General features: G+C 53.7%; 3 protein-coding genes across 4 annotated transcripts in view; 2 read left to right on the forward strand and 1 right to left on the reverse strand.

Moving 5' to 3' along the window:
* ARIH2 (ariadne RBR E3 ubiquitin protein ligase 2) overlaps positions 1-5,420 on the forward strand; it is a 49,947-nt gene extending 44,527 nt beyond the window's left edge. Inside the window, exons 13-15 of the mRNA XM_075938397.2 lie at positions 25-93; positions 1,377-1,460; positions 1,983-5,420. Of these exons, the coding sequence (XP_075794512.2) occupies positions 25-93; positions 1,377-1,460; positions 1,983-2,054 (225 nt within the window). The 3' untranslated portion in view covers positions 2,055-5,420. The remainder of the gene's footprint in view (positions 1-24; positions 94-1,376; positions 1,461-1,982) is intronic.
* Positions 5,421-6,978: 1,558 nt separating this feature from the next.
* Positions 6,979-27,299, forward strand: part of P4HTM (prolyl 4-hydroxylase, transmembrane) — a 33,440-nt gene continuing 13,119 nt past the window's right edge. Inside the window, exons 1-2 of one of the 2 annotated variants that reach the window (XM_075938400.2) lie at positions 6,979-7,302; positions 8,165-8,246. In XM_075938400.2, the coding sequence (XP_075794515.1) occupies positions 7,042-7,302; positions 8,165-8,246 (343 nt within the window). In that variant the 5' untranslated portion in view covers positions 6,979-7,041. The remainder of the gene's footprint in view (positions 7,303-8,164; positions 8,247-27,299) is intronic. The other variant, XM_075938399.2, reaches the window with a different exon arrangement.
* Positions 13,633-27,038, reverse strand: LOC102454798 (secreted frizzled-related protein 5-like). Its single transcript, XM_006120124.5, has 4 exons — positions 26,434-27,038; positions 24,379-24,548; positions 20,469-20,558; positions 13,633-18,261 (listed from the first exon to the last, which is right to left on the reverse strand). Exons 1-4 carry the CDS (start codon positions 26,754-26,756, stop codon positions 17,948-17,950), a joined length of 897 nt encoding a protein of 298 aa, XP_006120186.1. The 5' UTR covers positions 26,757-27,038; the 3' UTR covers positions 13,633-17,947.

Here is a 27,299-nt window from a genome sequence, read left to right on the forward strand (position 1 = left end):
AATGCGTTTCCTCTTCTGTTGCAGTGTCGTTACACCCTGCAGTACACCTATCCGTACGCCTACTACATGGAGTCTGGCCCCAGGAAGAAGTTGGTAAGGTGTTTGCTCAGACTTGGGGCGTTTAGCTAGGGAGCATAGCGAGCCAGCAGCCCTACAGGTGCATCTCCGGTCCCAGAGTCTGAGAGCTTACAGTAAATGTCATTGTACACCTGAGTCCCCAAACCTGGTAATCAGCTCAAAAACCTCCCCTTCCTTTTCCCCTCCCAAGCAAGATCTACCAGCAGAGCTCCTGTCATTCCAGAGACGGCCCTGCTGGACTAGAATAGTGCCACAGTGTGGACGACAAGCTCCTTGTCCCAATATCCTTCCCCATAAGGATTTGCGTTGCGGTTCAGGGGCCGACGCGTGTCTCTGGGTCCGAGCTGGGGGAGTCACAGCAACAGGTTCACCTTTCAGGAATTGGTGCAAGAAAGGAGGAAGGAAACCTCGGTGCTAGTGGTAGGGCGCTGGCCCGCCAGGGTCCTGGGGGATTGCTTTAGGAGCTGGGCTGTGCTGCTGCCCAGGCTGTCTGCTTGCTGCTAGGATTTGAGCTAGAGACCCCAGAGCCAGCTCGGGGTTTGCCCACCTATGCTGCAGACACTGCTCAGAGTGTAGACAAGCCCCTCAGCTGGTTCTTTGGGTTTGGTTTCTCTTTCCCAAGTTTGTAGCGGGGGTGGTGGGCAGTGTTCCCTGAAAGCTGAGTGCTTGGGCAGCCACCTAGGAAAGAGTCAAGTGCCACCCAGCTGACTAGCAGAGTGCCACAACCGGGAGCATGTGTTTCTACTGATGGTGCACATCCGTACCTGCCTTGCTGCACATAATAATACTCTTCACGTCTGCAGGCCAGCCCAGTTGCTCGGTCCCTCTATGGCTTTGCTATCAAGGGGGCTGCTTTGGGAGGTCCAGCATGTGGCCTATCCCAAGTGGGTTTGAGCCTGGGATCCTGAGAGAGTTTCCTTGTTGGTGACACCATGGTGCTCAGCACTTGTAGTTTTATATGAAGGCAGGCACAGCACAATCTGCGTTTCCAGACTGGTGAATCTCCATCCCAAACACCAGTTAGTGTTTCCAGTTTCCTCCTTTGCTGGTGTTCCCTGACACTCCAGTAATTAAAAGTTCAATGTGCAAGAATCCATCTTCCTTTGGGGTTTGAAGTCACTGGACGGGCTGCGTTCCAGTGCTCATTGTCTTCCCAAGTGTTCCGAGATTTGCTCCACCAAACCTGTTGCGGAGAGGAACCGCCGTTGGTGTGTGCTCTGTGTCTCGCCCTCGCTGTTTGGTAGCATACAGCTGCCCTGGGGAGATTGGTGTCTCTAATTCTCTGCCCTGTTGATCAGTTTGAATACCAGCAGGCTCAGTTGGAGGCTGAAATTGAAAACCTCTCATGGAAGGTGGAGCGAGCAGACAGCTATGACAGAGGGGTAAGTTATCGGGTTCCCGATGTCTGCTGGCCCATCTCCATTCACACCTGGCTTAGTGCCTGCACAAAAAGGCCCAGGCCAGCTTGGTAGGCAGGTGAAGGCCATCAGATGAGCTCGAGTCTGGCCTTTCCTCCCTGGGCCTGCAGGTGCTGTGAAAGTGGCACTGTTGCTTCCTACTTGGGGGGGACTTTGCTGCTCTCCAGCAGTGACTCCTGGATGGCTATACCAGGGCTGCCAGGCTGTGAAGGATGATGCATTCAGCCTTTTATTGGGGGGAAGGCACCCGTGTGTGTGTTTGGGGGGTTGCCTTGTGGGGGTGGGGGAAAGCATCAGAAACCCTGCAAGAGGGGAAATAAGAGAATTGGGTTCCGAGGGCCAGCGTCAAATCAGAAGGGTCCCTGCAGTCCTGAATTGGCTTGAGAAGCAGTGTCTCTTGTAAAGCAGGCCCTTCTTTACACGTGTCTCCGCTTTCCCCGGGGAGTCCAGGTTAACGGGCTTCTGCCCTGCTGTTCTTTGTTCCAGGACTTAGAGAATCAGATGCATATAGCGGAACAGAGGAGGCGGACCTTGCTTAAAGACTTCCATGACACATAAAGTGGAAGGAGGTGGTGCGGTGCAGGGGTGAGAGCAGCAAGCAAGGTGACGGTGGCTGCATCGTGAGAGATGAGCACTGCCTGTGGGAGAAGCTGGCCCAGGACAAAACCATCCGCTCCCCTTGCAAACCAGAGACGTGCAAACGCCCCATCTTAGTCCCTTTCTGTTCCTTATCTTTCTGCTTTTATTTCTGCTGGGCTGGAGGGGGAGTGAAGACTGACATCTTCCTCCTACCCCAGATGGCTTTTGAGGGAGGTTTTCTGAATGGCTGTTAATAGTATTAGATCATTACAAGGTATGTAATTTCCAACAGTTGTACAATTATACAGACAGACCCTAGAATAACACACAACCCTTTTTAAAAACAAATTGGCAGTGGAGTGTTTTTCCTTAATAATCTGCTTGTAAATGTAATGGGCTTCTGCCCCAAAATCCTCTTATGCACTGAGGGTTATGAAATAACCCAGCTAGATTTCCCTTGCCTCTAACATGCGCTTTGTAGCACTGGCCAGGGGCTGGAACTCAGGGGCGCTGCTGCTGTGTTTGAGCCTTACAGTATCAGTGGTGGCATCTCCTCTTTCAGCAGTAGTGTGCTGCATGAACCAAAGCAAATGGAGGTGGGAGAGGACAGATCAGGTGATGTCGGAGAAATGCCTCGAGATCATTCAGTCTTTGCAGTTGGTGAATTTAAGGTCTTCCATGTGGATTTTTGCTTCAGTTGGTTTTTAGGGGTTTCCTATGCTGCCAAAATGGCAGTGTCTGGGGAGACGGTAGAACAGTTGTTCTAACCGTGTTAAATAGGCTTGATCTTAAGTGGAGTGAAATAAGCCATGTTACTTTCCTGTGTGCATCTTTGTAATGGTCAGTCATACCTGGTGTGTAACATGATCAAACTGCTTTGGTCCCATTTACCCAAGCAAGACCACACCCCATTGCAAGTCAAGGGGGGACCAGAAATGCTTCATGTGATCCCTGACACATCTTGGCAGTGTAGAGGGCACTCTAAAAGAAGTGTGAAAGCTGACCTTGTACTGCTCTTAGCCTGCATCAAGCCAGACTGAAAACTGACTGGTAGAGTTCACTTGCCTCTGTTAGTGTACAAGCTGCTGGAGGGTTATTATTACAAGTCTGATTATCCGGAACTCTCAGAGCTTTTGTACGAGCGTGTTTAATGTAAAATAAACAGTTTTTTTTAGAAGTGGCCTCCCCAATTCTTCTGCATGAGGGGTTCACTTCCAAGCCAGGTGCTTACATGCAGCACCTCGCTCCTGTGGATGTACCAGGCATGCATGCCTGTGTAACGCCTGGACTTGTACATGCAGCTGCACTTGGAATCTGCTATATGTAGGCACAAATGGAGTAGCGGATTGTCCGATCTGAGGAATTCCCCAATTCTAGGGGAATTAGGGAATTCCCTTCCATGCCATTTTCATGAGGAATGCTGCCATGACACATTCCTTACTAGGATATTCTTATTTTCACCTTTTTGGAATTGACAGGACAGAACGCTGATTAGGACTCTTCCTAATTCCTGCTTGACAAAGTAAACTAACTCTGCTGCGGGCGTGATTCTTGTGTTTATATGAGACACGTGCACCGTTTGACTCTAGCACCCAGAACAGGGTATGTAGGTTTTAATCAGGTTAAGGTGGGAGAAAAGGGCCGGGTATCCGTTTTAGAGGGATTATATCATCATCATATCGACTAGTCCTGCGGACAGAGCTTGGTCAGCACAGAGCAGGGTTAATACGCAGTGCTTTAAAGATGTAGGCTACGAATTGGAATGCTAGTTCAGCGAGCTGCTTTCAAATGAAATTTGATGTGTTTGCTAGAAAGGTATAGAGAGAGACCTTTTCTAATCTAAAATACTTAGGGCTTTGCTCCGGATGGTACCCTCTCCTCCCTGCTCATTTCTATTGCATGAGCATTCAGCTCTAGGCAAGGGTAATCCTATTCTGCTTAAGCAAGGAGTGTTTTAAAATCCTCATTCCTGGAGCAGGGTAGATGAGATGGCAGGACCCAATCACCCAATGGCCCTAAAAACTGACTGTCTGCACTGCCCAGACACCTTGGTGATGAGCAGTTTAGCGATCTGTACGAATGCAGACTGCTTTGAAAGTCTGCTCTCCTTGGAATGAGACAGAACTCAGGCTTTGTCAGCAGGGCGCTGGTTCTCCAAAACTCTCCTAGGAAGGAGCCTGTGAATTTGCTGGTTTCCCATGAACAGATCCTGCTTCTATTCTCTGGGGAAAACAAGGCAGGGCCGTGTCTTTGCAGCATGAGCCCCAGCAAGGCAACATTTGTGCAGTGGTAGCATAGGAACAGTTAAAACTGGAGGGATCTGATGTACCCCATTTCCTGCTTGCTCTGACATCTGAAGAGTAAGATACTGCTGTTTGAGAGCAGGGGGCCTGATAGGAAAGAAACTAGTGTTCTTGAGATCAAAGGTAAAATGGTCATTTCTGTTAAGTGAACATGGCCCCTTTCAATGAGCCACCAATGAGGTGGCCTGAGAATAGAAGTAGAATCTCAGGTTATTGGCTCTAAAGAGGTACAGACTTCAACTTGGAATAGCCATGGGGCAGTCTCACAGTGTTTGCCCCTCCCTCTTTTTGCAGCTGCTTGCTCTTCCTAGGTCTGCCTGCCCTCTCTCTAGCCTGGCATCTGATGCTCTTTATTTCAGCATTGCTCGTGCGAATGCACTGGCTGACTCCGCTTCCTAACCGTCATCAGGCTTCTCAGGCAGTACAAAGTTTTCTATTGACAATATAAACTGCATGACTGCTGCTCCCCAGGTGAATTGCTCCCTGCACCAGTGGGGGACAGGAGCAGCAGGAGGGTTCTGTGCTGTCTCACATGCACTGTTAGACTTTAAGCAGGTGATTGATAGAACTTGATTTTTAAAGGAGACTTGTTCTAGGGCCTCCTTTTCTCCCTTAGCGACGAGGAGTCCTGTGGCACCTTATAGACTAACTGAAGTGTAGGAGCAGAAGCTTTCGTGGGCAAAGACCCACTTCGTCACATGCATGACATGCTCCAACACTTCAGTTAGTCTATAAGGTGCCACAGGACTCCTCGTCGCTTTTGCAGATTCAGACTAACACGGCTCCCCCTCTGATACTTTTCTCCCTTGGTGCTGCTCGGCGGGGTGGAGCTCCAGGGTTTCTGGTAGCTGTGGCTGCTGTGGGAGCTTTAGTATAATGGAGAGTGTCGTTGGTTCTGGGCTGCCTTGCTCTGGGGAAGAGGCCTTCTCCGAGACACTGCCACCACTTTTCGCTCTGGGCAGCGGCGGGAAAGTGCCCGGGAGACAGGCCCCAGCGGTGGAGCGGTTTGTTTGAATAAAGTTGTGACTTTATCATTTTAAAAGGTGTGTGCAGGGTCTTTGTTCGGTCCGCCTTGGGGGGCAGCCCCTCCGCTCAGCTGGACTTTGGGACCTGCTGAGCAGCGGGGTGTGGATGGGGGTTGTAACTACACTGACTATATGTCCTGTTTTTTCCAGGACTGTCCCAAATTTAAATGCTCTGTCCTGGTGCCCCATCAAGTAGGAAGATGTCCCAGAAAGCCCTGCTAAATCCAGCTAGAAATGGCACCACCATTTCCTTCCTCCGCTGGGACAGCCTCACAGACACTAGTCCCCTCCCCCAGGATGTAGATGGCTTCCTGGGTGCTTTGTCAGCGGCAGCCAAGGCCTCTTCTGGTGGCGCATGGTTTCCGGTTTGGGTCGAAGGCTGGAGTATGCTCCGAGCTCCACTCCAATGCAGTGTGCACTGCTGCCCGGCAACTCCCTGCCAGCCCACGCACAGCCCCCTCCCTCCCTTTCTCCCCCTGCAGGACACCTCTGCTGCCTCCATCCCCAGGCAGCTGCTTGCTCTTTGTACAGCAGCTACTGTAGGGGGTGGGTGCCGGTGGGTCCAAGATTGTGCTGTGTGTGGCTGCTGCTTGCCTCCAGCTGGAGCTGGGGCTGCCCGTGGTGCTATTTTTAGGATTGCCCCTTGTTCCAGCTAGAGTTAAGTGGCAGCCGCACCAGACCAGTTACGGTTAGGCTGCTCCTGCTGGAACGTGCCTCATGTGGCTGCTGCTTGACTCCAGCTGGAGCCAGGGCTGCCTGTGGGGACTGGGGCGGCAGTACTAAACATAGCGCTGCAGCTCTGGCTCCAGCCCCCCAGAAACGGGCAGGCAGAAGTTGGAAGGGGCAGAGGGAGAACTAAGGGGAAGAGGCTTGTACTGTGGGCAGGCCAAGAGAAGAAAAGGGAAGGCACCAAGGCCGGGGGGGGGGGGGGGGGAGAGACGTACCAAGGCGAGAGAATGAGGAAATGGGCAGGAGGAGGGGGTGGAAGAAGGGAGGGACAGGGTGATGCTGGGGGGGGAGGGGCGGAAAGGAGAGGTAGAGCAAAGCTGGAGTAAATCGGGTGAATGGACACAGGGTGGTGACAGGGCCAGGGCTGTGGGGCGGGCTAGGCGCCAGGCAGGGCAGGTGGGTAGAGGCTGGGGGGGAGGAGTTCTTAGAGGGTCACATGGCACTCTACTTCCGGTCATGTGTCCATGTTGACCCGGGAGTACTACCTGCAGGGGCGGGGCTACCCTGTCCCTCCTTTTGTCTCAGGCCGCATGGTCCCCGCAGCTGTGAGGGCGAGGAGGAACCCCAGCACGAGGCGCCCTGGAGCGGGGACCCGGTTCCACCCACTTCGCTCCCTGGGGCGGGCAAGAGGCCCCCTCACGCTGCCCTCAGCAAAGATGGCCGCTGCCTTCCCGTCTTCGCGGCGGGCCTCCAGCCAGGCTGCCCTCAGCAAAGATGGCTGCGCCGCTGGACCCTCCCCCTCTTTCTATTCGTCCAGCCCCGCCCCTGAGCGGTCACGTGGTACCAGTCTCTTCAGCGTGATTGGCCTATGCCGGGACGCCCGTTTCCCCTCGCATCCGCGTGCGTGATGACGACAGCGCGCCGGGCCCCCGGGCGGTTGCCGTGGCGACGGTGTGGGCGCTCTGCGGGATGGCGGCGGCGGCGGCGCGGGCCGAGGGGCCCCCGCTGCCCGGGCCCCCGGGGGGGCGGCCCCGGCAGGTCTGCTCGCGCCCCTACTTCGTGGTGCTCATGGTGTTCGCGCACCTCTACGTGCTCAACGTGCTGGGGCTGCTGCTCTTCGTGCACCTCAGCGCGGGCGACGGGCCGGGCCCCGCGCCGCCCCCCCGCGCCCCCGGCCCCGCCCCCCCCGCCGCGCCCGGCGCCGCCCTGCCCCGCCGCGAGGGCATCAAGGCAAGCAGCGCCGCGGCGCGTGGGGCTCGGGGAGGCGTGACGGGCGCTGCAGTGTGCGGGGTGTGCGGCCCGGCCCGGCCCGGTTCTGCAGTTGGCCCGGCTCGGTTCTGCAGTTGGCCCGGCGTGTGGCCCGGCCCGGCGTGTGGCCCGGCCCGGCTCGGCCCGGCTCGGTTCTGCAGTGTGCCCGGCGTGCAGCCCGGCTCGGTTCTGCAGTGTGCCCGGCGTGCAGCCCGGCCCGGTTCTGCAGTTGGCCCGGCATGTGGCCCGGCCCGGCGTGTGGCCCGGCCCGGCTCGGCCCGGCTCGGTTCTGCAGTGTGCCCGGCGTGCGGCCCGGCCCGGTTCTGCAGTTGGCCCGGCTCGGTTCTGCAGTTGGCCCGGCATGTGGCCCGGCCCGGCGTGTGGCCCGGCCCGGCTCGGCCCGGCCCGGCTCGGCTCGGCATAACACCCCGAACTGTGCTGAGAGGAGACTTTGCGAGGGCCGCGGGCAGCTCTGACATCCCCGTGATGGGCTCCCGCCCCTGCTCTTGGGTTCTGCCCGCTTGGGGTTCCCTGGATCCTGGCACTGCGTGGGGCCCGTCACGCGTCCCGCCTCAGCAGAGCGGAACATGTAACCTGTCGAGCTGAACTTAGAAAAGCTCTAGTGGCCCAGCGTCAGGGATGAGGTGCCTGGCACTGGGGCATCTGGATGCAGGAGCACACCAACTCTGGAGAGACTGGCTGCCTGCTAGCTCTGTCGATGCAGTTCAAAAATAGCAGAGGCACTTTTTTTTGGTATAGTAATAGTTGGGTGCACATAGGGGAAAAGTACTAAAATGTTCTGCCTGGAGTGTGGTAAGTTAATTCCTGTTGTTTTGTCCTCCAGGTTGGCCATAAGCAAAAGGTGGAGCTGGTCCCTAACAAAGTCCATTTCATGAAAACTCTCAGCTTGAAACCACTTCTCTTTGGTAAGACCCACTGCACTGCTCAAAGCCTGCTGACAGGACAACTGGAATCCTGTTGGTATTTTAAGCCAAGCTGCAATGTGGGTATATTTGTGGTCATTATGGGCCCCAAGCCTATAATTTGAGAGCTCCGGAGTTACAATAATGAATAATCTGATTGATAAAATTAAAGACAAGAACCTTCTATAATAATAACCATGAAACTGGTGTTTTGAGTCCCCGAAGATGGTTTTGTTTTTTGGGAAGTGGTAGCTTCAGAAGGAATATTGTGGTGGCTTGTTGGTGAGAACCATTGACCGTGGTACAATGTTTTGTGGTTTTCATTGGGTGTGACTGGGGCTCTACCAAATTCACAGTCCATTTTGGTCAATTTCTCAGTCACAGGATTTGGAAAATCATAAATTTCATTATTACAGATATTTAAAATCTGTAATTTTACACTGTTTTAGTTGTAGGTGTCGTACCGAAAAAGGAGTTGTGGGGATGATAGCAAGGTGGTTGTAGCATGTGGCACTCCTGCCTTTGCTTCTGCATTGCTGCTGCTCCTGGTGGCCCACAGTGGCTGTTGGCCGTGAGCCTAGGTCTGAAGACAGAGCTGCCACCAGCAGACACAATGCCTAAAATAATCTTGCAAGCCTTGTGCAGCTCCTTTTTGGGTCAGGACTGCCAACTGGAGAAACTCTGGTCTCCCTATGAAATCTGTATGACATAGGGTAAAAGCCCACAAAAGACTAGACTTCATGGGGAGAGACCAGATGTGAGGGTCTAAGCAGATGGTGATGTCTGGGGGGTTTGAGGGGGCATGTGCCCCGTAAATGCCATTGGCAGGAGGGGAAAGGGATTAGCCAGCAGTTGGCCAGGGCCAGGGTCCCCAGGCATCTGAGGGAAGTAATGGGGAAGAGCCTTGCACGCTCACCATTATTGGCAGGGGAAGCAGAGCAACATAGCCTCGGCTTGCCCTGCTCTCTCAGCCATGTTGCTGGGGGTGGGGAGAAGATGGGGGGGGGGAGCAGCGCAAGCTGGGGAGAGGCAAGGCTCATTCATGTCACTCTGCGTCCTGCTGCCTCTTCCCTCTCCCAACTTGAGCCCTTGCTGCTTCCCCTCGCCATTTGGAGTTGCTATTTTAAACCAAGCCCCTACTCCCCTTCCTCCATCCCCACCCCACAGGGCTTTCAATGCTAGAAACATGGTCCAGTAGCCGCCAGACCCCACATCGCAGCTGTGAGAGCCCTGGGGCGGGGAGGAGGGTATGGTGCTCGGGACAGCAGCCTGCAGACAGGCGCTAGGACCGGAACTCCCGGCTGGGCTTATGTGCCAGCTATGGGCTCTTGGGGGCTCCCCTGCTGTCAGGTTCTTGGGGAGCAGAAGCACGGTGCCTGATCACTCAGAATCCAGCTGTGCCTGTGAAGAGTCACGTCACCCCTCCCCCCACAGCGGCTACAGTCACCACAGCTGCCGGAGCACCCCCGAGCCACCCAGGGAGCTGCCGCACCGACCTGTCTGCTCCTTCCCTTCTGCTCCTGGTGGGTGGATGGGGGGGCCCTGGCTCTGTGGGCAGGGCTGGGGTGGTGAGCAGCGCAGGCGGGACCACACGGAAGATGTCAGGACAGCGGCCCCCACGCTATTGCTTTCACTACCTCGGCAGGCTGCAGTTTCCCAGAGTGCCGCATTCACATGACACTACCTGCACCTCGCAGTGCCCACAAGGGGCAGGCAGACACCCCTGCGCCTCCCCTGCTGCAGAGGCTAGAACCCGGCCTGCCGCACGCTGCAGTCAGAAGGAGATTGGGAGAGGGGTCCTTGCCGCAGTTCAAAAGCGGAAGCCCCGCAGGGAGTGCAGGGTCAGTGGGAAACTCCCACTGGCCCCATGCTCCCTGCAGTGCCTCAGCCTTTGAAATGTACAAGGGCCCCAGCTGGGCTCTTGTACATTTCCAAAGCAGAATCACTGCCGAAGTGGCAGGAGTGGAGACGGCTTCGGTCCCCGCTCGCGCCGCTTCCCACTGTGCCTCTACCTCCCCTGCCTTCCGTGGAGTCCCATCACTAGTCGATTCTCTAAGGTTATGCTTATCGGATAGTCAACTAGTGGCTTACAGCCCCCAGTATATATAAACGTGAGGGCTTCTGTATCCCATGTAGCCCTGTTAGCAGCCCAGTGGTGTCTTCACTGGGCTTGCCACTGCTGAGGCTTCCTCATGGTTGCTATGCCAGTGCTCTTCCTAAGAGTCGGGAACTGGTGCAGATAGGCACGGCTATTTGAGTCACCACTTCAGCTGCTGTCCAGTAAAAACAGGCCACTGTGAATTTTGAAGATTGCCAAAGGCAGGTTAGCACCTGGATTTCTGCCAGCCTGCTTTGATTGTATCTCCAGAGCTGTCCTTCCATAGCACAGTTTGGGGCAATGCCCAGGCCTCATGTTTTGGGGAAGCCCCATGGTGGCTGCTTCAACCGTCCTATGAATGGGACCAGTAGGAAAAGTTGGGAGCAATGTTCCCTCGAAGATTTTCCATTTATGAGCAGAGTGAATTTTGTCTTGTGTACCAATATTGAGGTCCTGTGCGCTTGTTTGGATGTGTGGCACCCACCAGTGGTGCTGCTCCCCGAGAAACTCTCCCAGCACCAAGACCCAGCCCAGTCTCCCTTTGCTAGGACCCTGAGCCCTGCTCCCAGACATCCCCCTCCCATCTCGTGGGGAGGTGAGACCTGCCCCCCCCCCCCCAGGAGCACTGCTCCCAGGGTAGCCTGTGTGCAGGGCAAGGGCTGCCTCAGGCTGCTCCCCGTGGAGCTGGCTGCCAGTCTGTGTCTGGGGCAGAGGGAAGCTGCTGCGGGTGCCCAGGGTTGGAGAGAGTGGAGGATTGTGGGTAAGGCTGTCACGTGGGGAGCCAGGGGGAGGGGGGCACAGGGGACTGAAGAGAGCCCAGTGAAGTGGGAAGAGAGATGCAGGGGGCCCCAGGAACAGCTGCACCACAGCCCCAGCTAGGGCAGCCACACACTGTGTAGCCCATCCCGGAAGCAGCCAGACAGCCACCCTGGCCTCAAGTCCAGCGCTGCAGAGTTGGGGACAGTAGATAGCAGCCTGGCGGAGTCCCACTCCCCCACGAAGCCCGCCACCAGCTAACCGTGCCTTGTCACATGCTGCACAGCTCTGCCAAGGAGGTGGCTGGGACTAACCTTCTCCCACACGTACCCTAGAGGGAATGTGGCTTGGGGGCCTGGCGCAGGGTGGCAGCAGAGGTCAGCTCCCCTCTCTCACTGCAGCAGTGAGGGTTGCAGTGACCAGCAGCCTGCTCTGCCCCCTACAGCCCACTGCTCTCTGCTTCACCCACCATGCCAGGGCACTCTCTTCTTGCTGCCATGGGGAAGCAGAGCACAGCGGGCTGGGCTCCTGCCACAGTGAGTGTCGAGTGGGGGGGAAGAAGGGGCTGACCTATGCTGCCAGCCCCCCCAGAAATCCCTGACTTGCATTGCTTGGGAACAAAGGGGTGGAGCAGAAATAGGGTGGGGCTTGGGAAAGGGTGGAGTGGGAGTGGGGGAGTTGATCTGGGCCTGGCACCTGGGGCAGTGGGGGGGGTGTTGCCCCAGGCCCCAAGCCTCCCTAGGGTTGGCCCTGTGTAGCTCTTCTATTTATCCCCCGGGCATGTATGGAAGTGAGTGCTACTGACCGATGAAATCTGCAGTCCTTTCTCCTGCCTTCAGGGGAGAGGTTATTTAGACAGGGGTTGCAGATCTTGTTTAAGATTTACATACTAAGGCAGTCTCCAGCTGGTTACCAGTACTGTTGCTTTTGTTGTTTAAAGAACAGGCCAACAGACCTGCTTCCCATAAGATGTTGGCAGCAAACACTTTTTCCCTTGACTCAATCTTTGCTTGCCTTGTTACCTCCTAAGCTCTGGAGAATCAACGTACAAGCTGTGGGCCATGGTACTTGGGAGTGTTATATGTATGAGTATGGCCGAAAGGTCTGTGCATGCATAGGGCACTGCTTCCGATGTTGTTACCTTTAACACCTCCATTGATGTGGCAGTTGAGTTTTTTTGATACAGTCAAATGGTTTGGGGGAGAGGGGTTAAGCCACTTTTGTTTTAATTTATCAGAGAGATTTAATGTTCATTTTAGGGGTGTTAGCGAGTCGTCGACAATCGGATGAGCATAAGCTTTTCCGGTAGTCAACTGGAGTATCGACCACTCACTTCCCCCCATTGTTGCATCTGAGAGGCAGCAATGTGGGGGGAACAGGAGCCAGTGCTGGGGGGAGCTGGCTTAAAAGCTATCTGAGGCACCGGGGGGGTAGGGGAGGGTGCTCCAGCAGCAGCCCCTGTCTGCGGGGGTCCCAGTGGGGAGCTGGGGCCCCTCACAGATGCAGCGGCCTGAGCTGGCCTCATGCACGGTCTGTTCTGGCAGCAGCCCCTGTTCACGGTGGACGGGGCTGCTGGACTCAGCGCAAGCTGGGACCGAGCAGTTCCGGCTTGCAATGGTCAGGGATGCTGCACCTCCGCAGTTTAAATGTAGTAAGAGCCCAGTGGCTGCATTTAAAATGCAGAGCTGTACGGCAGGTGGCTCCCAACGCTGTCAGGAGGCATGGACTGCTCAATCCTGGCTCAAGGCAGCTCTTGGAGCTACCTCTGCAGAGCGGCCCTTACCGCCTTATCATGTATGGACTACGCCATTAGCCAGATCACTGCAATTTAACATCCTTAGTTCATTTGTCCTTCAGCAGTTACATTTCTTAAATCATGTTGTGGTACCTGGTTAAATGTTAACTCTTGCATTCAAGTTTTGATCCACTGTTCAAAGATGATTAATTTTGGACAGAGCACTTAGAAGAGTTTGAAAAGCTACTTAAATTCTCCCAGGGGTGTGTGTTGTCCCCCAATCTTCCCTTTCTGTGTTTGGGTCTTTTAAAAAATGCATGAAACTAAGCTCCTTGAAAAGATGCTGCCAAACCCATTGAGATATTGGGGAGGTATAAGGGATCCTGCAACATCTGAAAGTAAATAATAAGGCAACTTAACATTATTGTTAAGTATCTAGGAGAAGAAATAAATAAAGGCAGTAGTAGAAATAGTGCCTTCCCCTACACTTGGCATGGCATGCTAGTTACACTTTTATTTCTTAGCCATTCCACCATACACTACAATTCCTCTTAGCTAGATCTCTGGTTAGTATGTTGAAAAGATGTAAATGGATCTTATTTGGCACAATTGTGTACACGTTCTTGCTCTGTCCAGGTGCAGCAAAACTGATTCAAGCATAAGGATGAGCAAAACAGGGACACTGAATTCTTTATGCTGTGTGGTATGAATTAAAAAAAAAGGATCCTTGCAGTTCACACTATCTGATTCAAAGGGAAAACTTAGAGCAAAAACCAGGCATGCTTCTTGTTTATCTCCTTTTAATGCAACAAGCATCTTTAAGAAACACACATGGCTCTGTCATGGATTTCTAAATACAAAGTATTCATAACTTGTAAATTCCAAAATAGTTTTCCCTCTGGCTGTGTGCAAAGCCTCAAGTTTGGAACTGGTGTCGTATAAAATGAGCACACGCAAAAAGTCTCAAAATGACGACAGGGAGCAGTGTGAGGAGTCTGTCTGATTTTACAAGTTAGTTTCCCTTAGGCCCTCACTTCTAACTTCTTTACACTGACTGATGCCATTTACCTAATAGAGCTGGATCACCTAACAGAGTTGAACCTGCCTCCGAGAGCCGCCGTAGTTGACAAGAGACAGGCTTCTGGCACAGTAGACAGTACTTCATCAATCCAGCGTAACACCTCTCTGGGGTAGGCCTTGTTTCCTGCTCCTGGTGTCTGGCAATGCGTCACACCTGCAGCAGTGCATGATGTCCAGTACTTTAGGTCCTTATCTGGCTTGTTCTGCTTTGTCCTCTGATAAGGAGTTCTTATTTTGGGACTTTGGCTCACAGATAGCTCTGACCGCCCATTGAGCCTCCCAGGGGCCATGGTGACTTGAAAACAAGTCTCTACCCACAAGTAGTTCAACAAAATGAATTTAAAACCCAGTGTAGTGAAGTTAGAACAGCCCCACTGAGTTCATGCTTCTCATCAGGTTGAACAGCGTCTGTTGTAGCTCACATCAATAAGAAATAAACCCCTGTTGTGTGAAGACAAAGCTAAGAGGCTCTGTCTGAAAAGGACTTTCCCAGTTAAATGCGAAAACTTTTGACTTAATTACCAAACCATTTTGCAGAGTTTGAGGACAAGTGTAGCAGTGAGTGCCAAGTCCATATTCCGAATGCCTCCTCAGCATGCAGTACAGCACGGCTTGCAGGTCAAGTGTCACGTGTACGACGTCTCATCAGCTTTGTGTTTGGAAGTGTGGCCAAGGGCTCTACTGGGAAATCCTGGTTGGTTTGTTTTAAATACTTGAACGTTTACAAACGACACAGCATTATCTGCCATTGAAACCAAGCTTATTTCATGGACCTAGGCAAGGTTCTTGTCCTGTTGGTTTTCCTCTTTGAGAGAAACTAGTCTTCAGATAATCACTAGTGTCCAACAAGCACCAGGCAGGGGCTTTGCAGCCTTTATCGATTCAGTGAGATCTCAAAGCTCAATCTGCTTTGAGGCAATTGTTAGTTAAGAGCTCATGAGGCAAGGAGAATAAGGAAAAGAACTAGGGGTCACCCAATGAAAGTAACAGGCAGTGTGTTTAAAACAAACAAAAGGGAGTACTACTTCTCACAGTGCACAGCCTGTGGAACTCCTTGCCAGAGGATGTTGCGAAAGCCAGGGTTTTTAACAGGGTTTAAAAAGAGAGAAATTAACAGATAGGTACATTGATGGCTATTAGCCGGGATGGGCAGGGATGGTGCCCCTGGCCTCTGTCTGTCAGGGTTGGCAATGGGCGACAGGGGTTGGATCACTTGATAATTCCCTGTTCGGTTCACTCCCTCTGGGGCACCTGACATTGGCCCTTGTCGGCAGACAGGACTCTGGGCTAGATGGGCCTTTGGTCTCACCTAGTGTGGCCATTCTTGTATTCTTAACTCTGTGGTTTGGGCTCAAATTTGTAAGTTGGGGGGAAAGGTATGCCGGGCATCTCAGTATATTCTTAGGTGTTTGACTTGGTGCTGCACAGCGTTTGGATTAAAGACTAGAATGATGTAAAATTAATATGGCATGCAGTAAATGGATTAAAAACCGGCTCACTGGTCGTTCTCAACACAGATTTGCAAACAGGGACTCATGGAGTGGATGTTTTTTCCAGTCATGTTCCAGAGGGATCGGTTCTTGACCCTACGCTATTTAACAATTGTAGGTTTTCCTCCCGGATATGAATATAAATATCACTGGTAAGTTTGCAGATGACGTGAGTTTCCACGGCGGCCAAAAGGGCTAATGCAATCCTTGAAGGGTGCGTAAAGAGAGGTATCTTGAGTAGGAGTGGAGAGGTCATTTTGCCTCTGAATTTGGGGCTGATGTGTTTCTGCTGGAATGCTGTGTCCAGTTCTAATGTCGAGAAAGATGCTGATAAGTTGGAGAGTTTAGACTAGAGCAGTGAATAGGGAATTAGTGTTTAATAATCTAGCAGAGAAAGCTAACATTGTCTGATGCATGGAAGATGAGGCTAGATACGTTCGAAGTAGACGTAAGGTGTGCGTTTTCAGTATTGAGAGGCATTAAACCTTGGAGCAGTTTACCAAAAGGAGCAGTGGATAACTGTCAATTTTGAAGCAAGATGGATGTTTTTCTAAGAGGTCTGCTCTAAGAATCATGTTGGTGACATTCTGTGGCCTTTGTGATTTGGGAGGTCAGACTAGGTGATCAGTGGGGTTTTCTTCATTTTGGCCTTAGACCCTGACTTTATAAAACCCTCTGTGCCGCCTCAGTGGTCCAGATATTAAATTTGCATAAGTGTCCCGATGTGGCCGATTTCCCCAACCGAATTTAAACAGGGAAGGACCTGGGGCCACAAGCCTCAGATACTGCCAGAGCTAAACAGAAACTCTGGTCACCAATTAATTCAACACTGGAAGAGTAGACAGAGACAACGGTATCTGTAATGCATCTCTGTCCAAACGGATGTTCCATGCATCTCCCAAACGAGCCTTGCATTGTAGGTAAACGTCAATTACTGCTGCGCAAAGGGGGGCCATTTACCCCCAGACCTTGTTTTCTTTGCTTCCCTGTTTCAGTCCTGTATTTACTCCAGTTTAGAAAGATTCCATACATGACACTTACTTTCACTAGGAATACTGGAAAACCAACTCTCTCTTCCTTGTTTGGGCGTGATGGTTGTGCTCTGCTTCAAAGCCTGTGGCTCACAGGTCCAGCAGTGTCTGTCTGGAAGTCAGGAGAGCCATCCCTGTCCTTGAAGATGGGATCCCCTTTGCTTTGTTTCACCTTTGAAATATCAAAAGCATTGAATCTGTTCTTCCCAGTTTTTGACAGAAGACTAATGGTCTCAGACTACACTTCATTGAAGGAATGCTTTGAATCTTGAACAGAGACTGCTTTTCTCCAGAATGCGTGTTAGTCACTGGAGTAACGTGGGTGCTAACAAAGAGTTGTAAACAGTCTGTCTAAATATCCCTTTGCCTCCTAGTTGCTCAGTTTTCAGTCTTGCTTCCTGGGAAGTCCTCACTTCACTAGTTCTTCTGTCACCAGAGGCTACATATCTACACTGCAATGCTATTTCAGGATAGCGGAGTAACCTGAAATAGCTATCCTGCATCTTCACAGCAAGCCTGTTACTTTGGGCTTGCTATTCCAATGTCCCTGTAAACCGCATTCCATGAGGAGTAAGGGATGTTTCGGAATAGGAAGTTCTAGAAATAAGATGCAATTTGAGCTGCATAAGTCGCGTATCTTATTTTGAACTACGGTGTAGTGTAGACATAGCCAGAGTCTTCCTAGGTAGACTGACTCTTTTTTTTAATTCCATTTTTGAATGAGCCCTTTTAGGCCACCATTTTTATCAGAAAGGAAAAAGGGCAGAAGTCCAACATTTTCCTTTGCAGATCTCCTTTAACTGACAGGCTCTAGGTATAGTGCTGAGTGACTGAAGTTCAGGAGTTGTTTGGCATTAACTACATGACTGACTTGCTGCACTTTTGGTGCCTTTTTCTACTAGTTGAATATCTGTTGCAGCACAAAGGAGAGTAAAGCCCTTTCTCTGTTACAGACAGCCCTGTGGCCAATGCAGTACGGCCCTCATATCCCACCACGCAGGGTGACCTCTATTTGGAAACATCTCTGGGCCTGCAGCAAGATGGTACTTGCACAAAGTCTGTGTCAGGGATAAACCACAGGACTGAAATTACTATCCCGTTTCAGTGTGAGGGGAGCAAGTAAAGATAGCGATGGAGTAGCGCCGCCAGTCCATTCTAACCTGAGGATTTCCGTTTGCTTATTCCTGCTACCATGCCGGTTTGCCACATCTATTAGAATCTCTGGGTTTCCGGTGCAGTAGGAGAGGCAGGTTTGTTTCTTCTCATTTCTTGGAGTAACAGCTCACTCCCTCAGCTCTTAATTAATAGCTGTGTTGTGTAGCAGTTCCTTAGTGAAATGCTCTGCAGTGTGGCCCCTGGACCTTTGCTATAGACTACACTGACTCCCACTAAAAAAATAGCCATTGGACTGAGCCAGTCTCCAAACCCTTGATTGTCACACATAATTGTCTAGATCCCAGGAGGGAAGCAATTGCCTACCAGTGGAGCAGAGACTTCCCCATCCGCCTACCAGACTATGCTCGGCACCGGTGATGTTTCCATCGCCGTACAGCCAGCTGTAGGTTCCTGTTCTTCTTGTGCCAGGCATAGGCTTTGTTTACGACCACTTTGTCATTCTGCACCTCTCCACTGACGACGTAGACTCCTGCGTGTGTACCTCTCATGATATTGTGAACACAAGTGGCATCTAGGTCCAGCCAGTGCTGGAGTCTTGGGTGGATTTCTGCCCGGAGTAGGGGGCCATGCTTCAAAACCTCCAGCTTGGAGTCCATGTTGAAAGCAGAAATGCTGGAGGTCACGTTCTTCCTGGAAATCCTAATTTTCACAGCTGGAAGAAGCAAATGTGAAACAGTTGACCTATTGTTGTTACCCGCCTGATAGCATCTGTTCACTCCCTTTGGGATGTCTTTACTGCTGGCGGCTAACTGCTTCCCCCCGTGTCTGCTGGCGTCAGATAGAACTGTGTCTGTTTTGAAGCAATCGGTGTTTCCTGACTCAGTAATGTCCCAGCCAAATCACTGAGGCTGCGTTCAACTTGTAAGCCTCCAAATCTGTGATTACAGCCTTTCCAGGGCCAGTAACGTGTCGCTTGCCTTTTCCTTTGCGCTGGGAGAAGGATGAGTGCTGGTGAAGGAGACCAGTGCCCCTGCGTAGGCAGACACACAAGGCAGGAAGCAGTTGTGCCGGCGCACCTCAGTACTGCCCTGCACTCCCTGCGAGGTTCCAGTCTGAGCCTTCCCCTCAGAGCAGGGCTGCAAGGGCTGATGCCCTCGTCAGAGTTCAGGATTCAGCCCTGATGTTCGCATGGCTGAATGCTGTAGAACCGGGTAGGGCAATGATTTTCACGGGAGGTCACTTAATGAGTTTTGCTATGTGGTCACAGGCTGGCTCCACCCCCAGAAGGGGCGGTGCCTGGGGAGGAAGGAGTGGGGCTGGGACTAGTCTCCCCTCCCCAACCAGAGCTGTGTGGGGCAGCAAGCTTTGAATTAACAACACAGCCAAGGGTTCACAGCTCCCAGCCCCCTGCTACCACATTGCCTGGCAGCCACCCAGGGTGACTGCAGCTACTTAAAAGGCTCGCAGCTCTGGCTCCTGCCAGGGAAGCGCCGTGATCAGGAGCTGGGAGCCAGTTCACTAGGATCCTGCTGCCTGAGCCACCGCCTGGAAATTCGGTGGCACAGGCTGCAGGATATAAATAGGAAGCGGCCTGATGCCGTCCACGGGCCGGAGCCAGCCCTGCTGTAGAGCTTCACAGAAACTGAGAGTTAAGCAAGCTCACTGGTCCACCCCCTGGCCTTGGAGCAGAAACAGTGAATTGCTGGGATGAATGTGTTGGGGTTTGATGTACAGACTCTGGGGATGACCGGATGTACCTGCCTCGATGGGAATCTGCTCTCCACAGTGAAACACACGATTGCTTTTGGTTGTCCCCTCTCCCTCTTCCCTCCTGTGCTGAGAGTTCATCAGAAATGCAGGATGTTGCACTTGGTACAAGCCGCGCAAGTTGCCGGAGATGTACCAAGTAAGGATGTTAAGTATCAGGTAACTGACTAATCAAATAGTTGATGAATTTTTCATCGACTGTTTGATTAGTTGATAGGGCGGCTCAGCCTTCAGAGTGTAGCAACAGCCCTGGGGCGTTTCAAAGCGGCAGCGCCACTCAGAGCCAAGGGTCAGCGGGGGAGTCCCCAGCTGATCCCGGGCACCATGCGGCGATGCTGCTTTGAAATGCCATGTGCAGCCTGGGGACACCCCAGTTTGCCCTGGGATGCACGTGGCTTTTCAAAGCGGCAGCGCTGCCACTTTGAAGTACCCCCTCTTCTTGTGGATGCATTGGAGAGGGGCCAGTGGAGGGCAACCAAAATAATGAGGGGGCTGGAGCACATGACCTATGAGGAAGCTGAGGGATTTGGGCTTGTTAGTCTGCAGAAGAGAAGAGTGGTGGAGAATTAGATAGCAGCCTTCAATTTCCTGCAGGGAAGTTCCAAAAAGGATGGAGGGAGGGTGTTCTGAGTGGGGGCAGATGAGGAACAGTGGTCTCAAGTTACAGTGGGGGAGGTCTAGGTTTGATTTTAGGAAAAACGATTTCCCTAGGCAGGTGGGGAAGTGCTGGGCTGGGTTCCCTAGGGAGGTGTTTAAGTCTTGGCTTGACAAAGCCCTGGCTGGGCTGATTTAGTTGGGTTGGTCCTGCTTTGGGCAGAGGGCGGGACTCTGACTCCTGAGAGCTCTGCCAGCCTTATGAGTCTGATTCTTCCCACCCCCTTGCTGCCTCGCTCTGGCAGAGGCAGCGAGAGGGGAAGCGACTAGTCAGCTGGTCCTTCACATCCCTGGCACCAAGGGTGTTGCCCTTGGTACAAGCCGCAGGCAAGAAGAGTTTGGACTAGGTGCTCAGGTGAGGGTTGAAAACTGTAAAAGCTGGAGCCATAACCAAGTCCCTTTTCTATAGCAAATAGAAGAGGCTTCCCCGGCAGCTGCCGTGTGGCTGGCTGTCGGGGAAGCCAGTAGCTGAGGAGGGAAGCAGAGGTGTGTACTCACCGAAATCACTGGCACAGAAGTTTTCCAGTATCTCCTTGGCAGAGCTGGCTTCCTCGAGCTCACAGTCCCTGCAGCTGGCTCGGGGCACTGCTGTAACAGAGACAGTGATAGCATCTCTTGGACCCTTTCCGCAAGCTGCCTGCCCTGCTGGAGAGCCAGGGACACTCACGCTCCTCAGGCTTGTTACACCCAAGATCACTTGTTAAATGTCAGGGCAAGCCAGGGTCTACCACCCTCTCCAACCCTTTCCCCAGACTGCCCATTGCTACCGGCCACTCGCCGCCAATCACACCACTACGCCCGAGCCATTTCGCTAGGGCTGCAGCTGGGGAGAGCGGTTGAATTTCAGTGATTGGACAGATGCAGCATTTTAACTTTCCCGTGTTAGCTTATCAAAGTTCATGCAAAATAAAGTAAAATACGTGCAACACGCAAGGTTTCAACGTTTTCTTTATTTGTGGCGGGGTGGGGGCCACTGACCACAGAAAAATCAGTTGGGGACCACACAAGTGAGAAGCAAAACACTCCTCCCAAATCCCCCCACCCTCACAGAAGTGGTCCCCAGCTAGACACCTCACTTCTCTGCTACTTCACCCCCACGGGGGAGAGGGGAGGGCTGAGGTGTAGAGCTTCCCAAAGGCCAGATTTACTCTTCCAGGGTGCCAGAGTTAGTGGATTTTGTGGACCCCCTTAGGCTCTGGGGTAGGAACAAAAATGCGGGGTTCAATGTGCGGACAGGGCTGCCAGTGAGTGGGACAGGGATGCAGGACGTGGGCGGTGGGGTGCAGGATGGGGTGAGGAGGGCGGGATCTGGAAGGGAGTTGGGTGGGAGTATGGGGGGCTGGAGGAGTAACGCAGAAAAGGTGAGGGTGAGAATGCAGCCAAATAGCTAGTTGGGGAGGGAGGCAAAGAAGTGGGGAGTAAAGGAAAGTGCAGCTTCTGCAAAGTAGAATGTGTATCTTCCCTGTGCTCCAGCCTCGTGCCCCTCAGCCCCATGATCCTCCCCGCCTGCCCCTCAGTGCAACCCCTGCCCCTCCCGTCCTGCCCCTGCATCGCCCCCTGCCCCTCAGTGCAACCCCTGCCCCTGCATCACCCCCTGCCCCTCAGTGCAACCCCTGCCCCTCCCTTCCTGCCCCTGCATCGTCCCCTACCCCTCAGTGCAACCCCTGCCCCTGCATCACCCCCTGCCCCTCAGTGCAACCCCTGCCCCTCCCAACCTGCCCCTGCATCGCCCCCTGCCCCTCAGTGCAACCCCTGCCCCTCCCAACCTGCCCCTGCATCGCCCCCTGCCCCTACCAACCTGCCCCTGCATTGCCCCATGCTCCTGAGTGCAACCCCGCCCCTCCCAACCTGCCCCGCATCGCCCCATGCCCCTCAATGCAACCCCTGCCCCTCCCATCCTGCCTCCGGGGTGGGGGAGGTCATAGTCTCTTCCCTGCCCAGCCCAGCCCTTTGCCTGCAGGCAGTGGCTCCAGCCCAGCGGGGTGCAGCAGGGCGCTGGGGAAGGGGCTCCCTGACCCTGCACAGAGCCCGCAGGGAACAGCGCAGCACAGCCCGGTCCTCGGCTGCCCAGCCCTGACTAGGGTTGCCAGACGGTTTCAACAAAAACACCGGACACACGTGATGTTGCAGCACAATCAACATTCCACCAGATTTAGAAAACACCCGACAGTTCTATTGTCTCGGTTTGTTTCCCGAACAGGAAGCTCAACTACTGGACTGTCCGGTTCAAAACGGGACACCTGGCGACCCTAGTCCTGGCTCTATGGAGCTGGCCGGCCCCGTCCTCTTCTGGAGCAGAGACGAGCCAGGGACACGCGTGTGCACACATGTGCCTCTCCCCCCACCCCAGCCAGCAAGTTAACAAAGAGGGGCAGCCTCGGCTGGTTGAACCCATGGCCAGCTGGCCAGGCAGCTGCCCCTCTTTGATCCAGCCCAGCTGGCAGCGGCCCTGAGCCTGCTGTGGCTGCACCATGCTCCAGCTGGGCTGGATCAAAGAGAGGCAGCCGCCTGGCCAGGTGGCCAGCGATCAACTCCGCAGGGTGCCGCGATTGACAGGTTGGTGACGACTGCTCTGAGGTGCAGCAGGGGCAATGCCAGCTTGCCCCTCTCCGCTGGAGCAGCTCGCCGGAGGGCTGGGATGAGTGCCGCCTCTGAACCAGGCCCTCCTTGGGCTTGGGGTTTAGATGGGTCAAGAAGGGAAATGAAGATCTTTGCCTACACACGTCCCATGTTACTACCACTCGCCCAGAGCAGGGCAGGTGAATGCAGTGCCTGGAGCACTCAGCATCACTGCCACCAGTGGCAGCAATCATGGGAAATTGCAGAAGGAAAAACCCGTGTTTCTGCAAGACAGTGCAGGCCGGATTTCAGCCAGTGTCCTACAGGAGTCTGCTGCCCCGTCTCCCGGCCTCTTGGAACAGCGTCTGCCTTTTCCTCGGTCTGTGCTTCGCTTACGCTCAGTTTGCCGTTCCCTTCTATCGTGGAGCATGGCAACTGGGCGCCTTCCCCACAAAGGAGCCATGTTGTGCCCTGACTCGTCAGCGTGCTCGGCGCGAAAGGGCAGTGAACTCGCAGCAGCCCCCTTCCATCTGGGAGCAGGGGCTTGGCACGTGAGTCCAAGCGCTGGCTCCCTTGGAGGCTTTAGCTTAAACTGGTACCGCGGGAAAGCCAAGCTGTGTCTCCGCAGCTTTGGATTAAACAAAGTAGCTAGCCTGAGCCCTTGGGGGAGGGGGTTGCATTTCAGACTCCGAGAGGAGGGCTGTGGGAAGCGAGGGCGAGTCGCTTTTGAAGGCAGAGCAAATGCTGTTCGTGACATAGGCCGGGAAGGGTGGGTGTATATTTGGCAGAGTCCAGCTCCCCCCACCCCTTTCTGGAATTAAACCACATCACTGTGGTGCTGTGCTGAAGGCCTTCCAGAGTCTGCTGGCAGCCCAGGTGCCAAGCACCACCAGGGACTTCACTGCCAGAGTGTCGTTCAAAGGGGAGCAGGACACAGCGATGCTGGAGGTTTGGTCCACGTTTGTCTGGAGCTTGCGGTCCTCTTGTAATTCACATTGTTAGACCCCAGTATCAGTAGGAATCGAGACACTCCACAACCCCTTGTGTCCTGGAGTGTCTAGATAAGCATTTCCCATTGTTGGTTAACGGGTGGTCCCATAACAGCAGCTATAACAACAAGAAGTCCTGTGGCGCCTTAAAGACACTGACTTGTATTTGGACACAAGCTTTTGTGGGCTGGAAAGTGACATAGGGACTGGCCCTCAGTGGGTGAGTGTTTCTGCTGCAGGTGAAACTTCTACCACGCGCACGAGGCAACCCTGGCAATGCCGACAGCCCGGCTTCAGAAGCAGAATGTGGAAGTGATGGTGCCAGGTGGGATTTACTTCAAAGTGGTCTGAATTTTGCTACGTGCCCACTGACGAGAGGCGCAGCTGGCTTCCCGATGTACCGAGACCGTCTGAATGGCTTTTCTGAGGCATGTTTTTAACTTGACTACTGATCTGAACACCATTAGCTTTGCTGGAGGATCTTGGGGCTATCTGAGCCTGTGCAGTATTCACTCTCATGCCTTGCTTGGAGGAGCAGGTGTATTCAATCTGTTACTGGCTTCATTTCTCAGAAATGTTAATTAGTCATTTGAAACTGAACAGGTTTTAACAGAAACCAAACCCCTGCATTCTGAATGGCCTGCCTCAAAATTCTTCCCCCTCCTACCTGCTCTGTTTTCTCTCATTTCTTCAGTTATCCTTTCACCATAGAGGTCTCCTGCGTGGACAAAACCAGCCTAGCCGAATTAAGAAAGGCAACTTTAAAAAGAGAAGGCCAAACACAATACAGGCCCCTGGTTTTGCTTTGCGGTTCACCTTTAAAGTTCTACGTGGCTACGTGTGTTAGAAAAATGCCTTACTTCTCCTGGTTGAAGTGGCTTCATCGGTGATTGTTGAGATGCATAAGTTGTGATCTGCAGGGAATTTGTTGCAGTTTAGGATGTCAGGCCATGGGTAGCCATAGCAAGCCATGATTGGGGCACAGCTGTCCCGAACAGCTTCACACAGGCTGCGGCAGGGGTAGATGAACCTAGGGAGAGAAACAGGACTGGGCTGAGCCTTCATCTTCCCCTGCAAGCACAAGTGACGGGTTAACTGTTCCAGAGCAAGCTCCAACCACCAGCCTCCCTGAATTAACAGCGTTGTGCTGTGCTGTGGAGTGACCTCTCTAGTCCCTGCAGGTTACATGAGTGAGTCAGAAAACAATCGTCCCAGGCCCAGAGGTTCCCTCTAGAAAGGCAACATCTTTTTTTCTTGAGTATCTGGTACTGATTGTCCAGAAACAGTTAAACTGGACCTGGGGTGGCAGGCATTGTCTTCCCTGTGAAAACGCGCACTTGGAAACCCAGCCCTACGTATGTGTGTGGCCGAGGCGATTATAGGATGGAATTGGGGGCTAAGAGCCGTTCCCTTCTCCGTAGGAAGGGTGCGGGGTGTTGCCACAGGCGTCCTTCTTCCAGAGGTGAAGGCGCTTGCTCTAACTGAGCAGCTGCTGCTTGTATTTCTGCTCTCTAGCTAGCTTCCTGGCACTCCTCAATTGCTGTGCAGCCAGGACCCTTCCTTTGTAAGAACCCCTTGGAGCCTCTGGCAGGGGATCCTGAGGGGTCTGGCCAAGAGGCTCTCAAGTGCCGGTACTTCAGCTACCCCTCCCCTCACTGCTGCTTATCTCCTGCCCTTTGGCTGGGAGCTTCCCCCTGTTCCCCGGGAGCCTCCTGCTTGCGGTACAGAGCCAGGAAGGGAGAGGAGGGGCGCTGATGTCAGGGTGCCCCCCTCCCACCCTGTATGTCTCCACAGAAGGGGAGGGGGGACAACAGGGCCTGGGATGGAGGGAGTTTGCTGGCTGCTTTAGGGAGTGGGGCAGGGCCAGGGCAGGGTGAGCCTGCCTCAGCCCCACTGCACCCCCACCCAGGAGCCACCTGTGGTAAATAGCGTCCAGCTGGAGCCAGCTCTGAACCCCTGCCCGTCCTGTACCCCCTCTACACCCCAAGGCCCTGCCAGAGCCCCCCTGACCCAAACTCCTTACAGATCCTGCGCCCTGCACCCCCTCCTGCACCAGCTACCTGCCCCAGACTCAGCTCAGAGCCCCTCACACTCCAGATCCCTTAGCCCAAGACCAGAGCCTGCGCCCCAACCCTCTGCCCCCCTGGTGAAAGGGAGGGAGAATGGGAGGAGGGAGTGAGCAGGGGCACGAAGGAGGCGGGGCCAGGGGATCTGGGTTTGAGGTAGATCCTGGATTGCATTTCAATTCAAAAAGTGATCTCGTGCTTAGAAAGGTTGGAGACCCCGGCCCTAGGGCATGGGGAGGCTGCTGGCTGTGACGCAGGGGCAGGATGATTTGGTTCAGCATGAGGAGTGGGGGCAGAGAGAAGGTGCTGTGTGTGGCAGCCTGTGCAACTGGACTCCCGTGTGCTGTCTCCGAGACTCCTGTGGAGGGGCCACACCCGGCAGAGGCGAGCAGAGAACTTCGCAGCAGGACTAGGAGTCTTGCTGCTGCGGGGGGGGGGGGGGAGAACTAGTGTGTAACCCTTTCAGAGATGCCCAGCTCACGGGGGCGCTTTGCCCTCTACATAAGCTGGAGCAGTGGGGAAGACCAGCCTGGGAGAATCTGCCAGCGGGTTTTCTGATCAAATCCCACTGAAGTGCGGAGGTTACAAGGCAGCTGATCTCCAACCGAAGTTCTAAACCCAGGACACATTGCACTTGTCTTGCAGGGCTTTTATTTCCCCTCGGCGATGCCCCCAGGTAGAGTGGGGGGAGCCCCTTGCCCAGGCCACCCTGTCCCTTGCAATAGCTCCGTGCTTTGCCCAGTCTAGTTCTAAATGATTTCCACACTTGGGCTCCCCCGGAGCCTGTTCTCCTGTGGGGCCCTTTGTCTGGCAGCCCACGATTGACTAGCCGTGCCTGAAGGGCCTTACCTGTCCAAGCAGATGGGTGCAAAGAGGGAGCAGAGGAAGATCCTGGCATCTGGGTGGCACTCTCTGGCGAGCAAGGGCAGCCAGCTAGAAGACTGCTGGGTCGCCTCTGCCATAGTCTCGTGTTCCAGCAGGTTGGGGATGCGCATCTCTGCATACCCAATGTCGTAGCACAAGGCCATGCTCCTTGGGATGAGCGTGCACCGGGAAGAGCTCCTCAAGAAGTACCCATAAGCCCCTGGGCAGCGCCAGGCTAACAGCCACATGACGAGGGCCAGCAGCCACTGCGTGCCCCCTTTGGCTGGAGCAAATTGCAGCTTGCCCATTCTCCGGGCAGGTGCTGTAACACGTTCAGAGACCCGGAGGCTCTGTCTTGGGCAGTCACTGGAGACTGACTTGCTCCTGCCTGGGAGATGGTTTTTATAGCACCAAGCCACCTCTCCGCTAATCCATTCTCATTAAATGCAGCCCGGCTGGGAAGACAATACCGCAGTTTGTGTTGCCCTGATTGTTGGGATTTTTGTAGGGGCTTGGCTGAGATCAGCAGGTGTTGATGTGGGGGAGGAGGGTGGAATGAAGGGCTTGGATCCCCCTTGTTTGGAGCTCTCTGTTCAGCGCTATTCCTCTGGCCCATCCTCTTCTCTGGATTAGTCATTATTTTATAAATGCCAGCGTTTTCCTCCCCTTTGTTTTTGTGGAAAAGCAATCAAGTGTTGCCCCAAGTCAATTAGGAGCCATTTGTTTAGCTGGATCCATTGTTAAACAGGCAGTGGGGTGGGATGGGCCCTATGTTCAGAAGTTAACCATTTCAGGTAGCAATTCATTTGCAGCCCTGCGGGAGGCTGTTTACACACACAGGATTATCAGCA

This window comes from Pelodiscus sinensis, chromosome 11 (assembly GCF_052426305.1).
Source record: "Pelodiscus sinensis isolate ZL-2025 chromosome 11, ASM5242630v1, whole genome shotgun sequence".
NCBI classification, from domain to species: Eukaryota; Metazoa; Chordata; order Testudines; family Trionychidae; genus Pelodiscus; species Pelodiscus sinensis.

Bases quoted from the DNA above. Each gene is read 5' to 3' on its own strand.
- LOC102454798 (XM_006120124.5), bottom strand. From the start codon at position 26,756: ATGGGCAAGCTGCAATTTGCTCCAGCCAAAGGGGGCACGCAGTGGCTG. The intron at 20,559-24,378 runs GTAAGGCATTTT...TCTCTGTTACAG, and splicing joins AGCCACTTCAACCAGGAGAA to CAGTGCCCCGAGCCAGCTGC. The intron at 18,262-20,468 runs GTGAGTACACAC...TGCTTCTTCCAG, and splicing joins CTTCTGTGCCAGTGATTTCG to CTGTGAAAATTAGGATTTCC.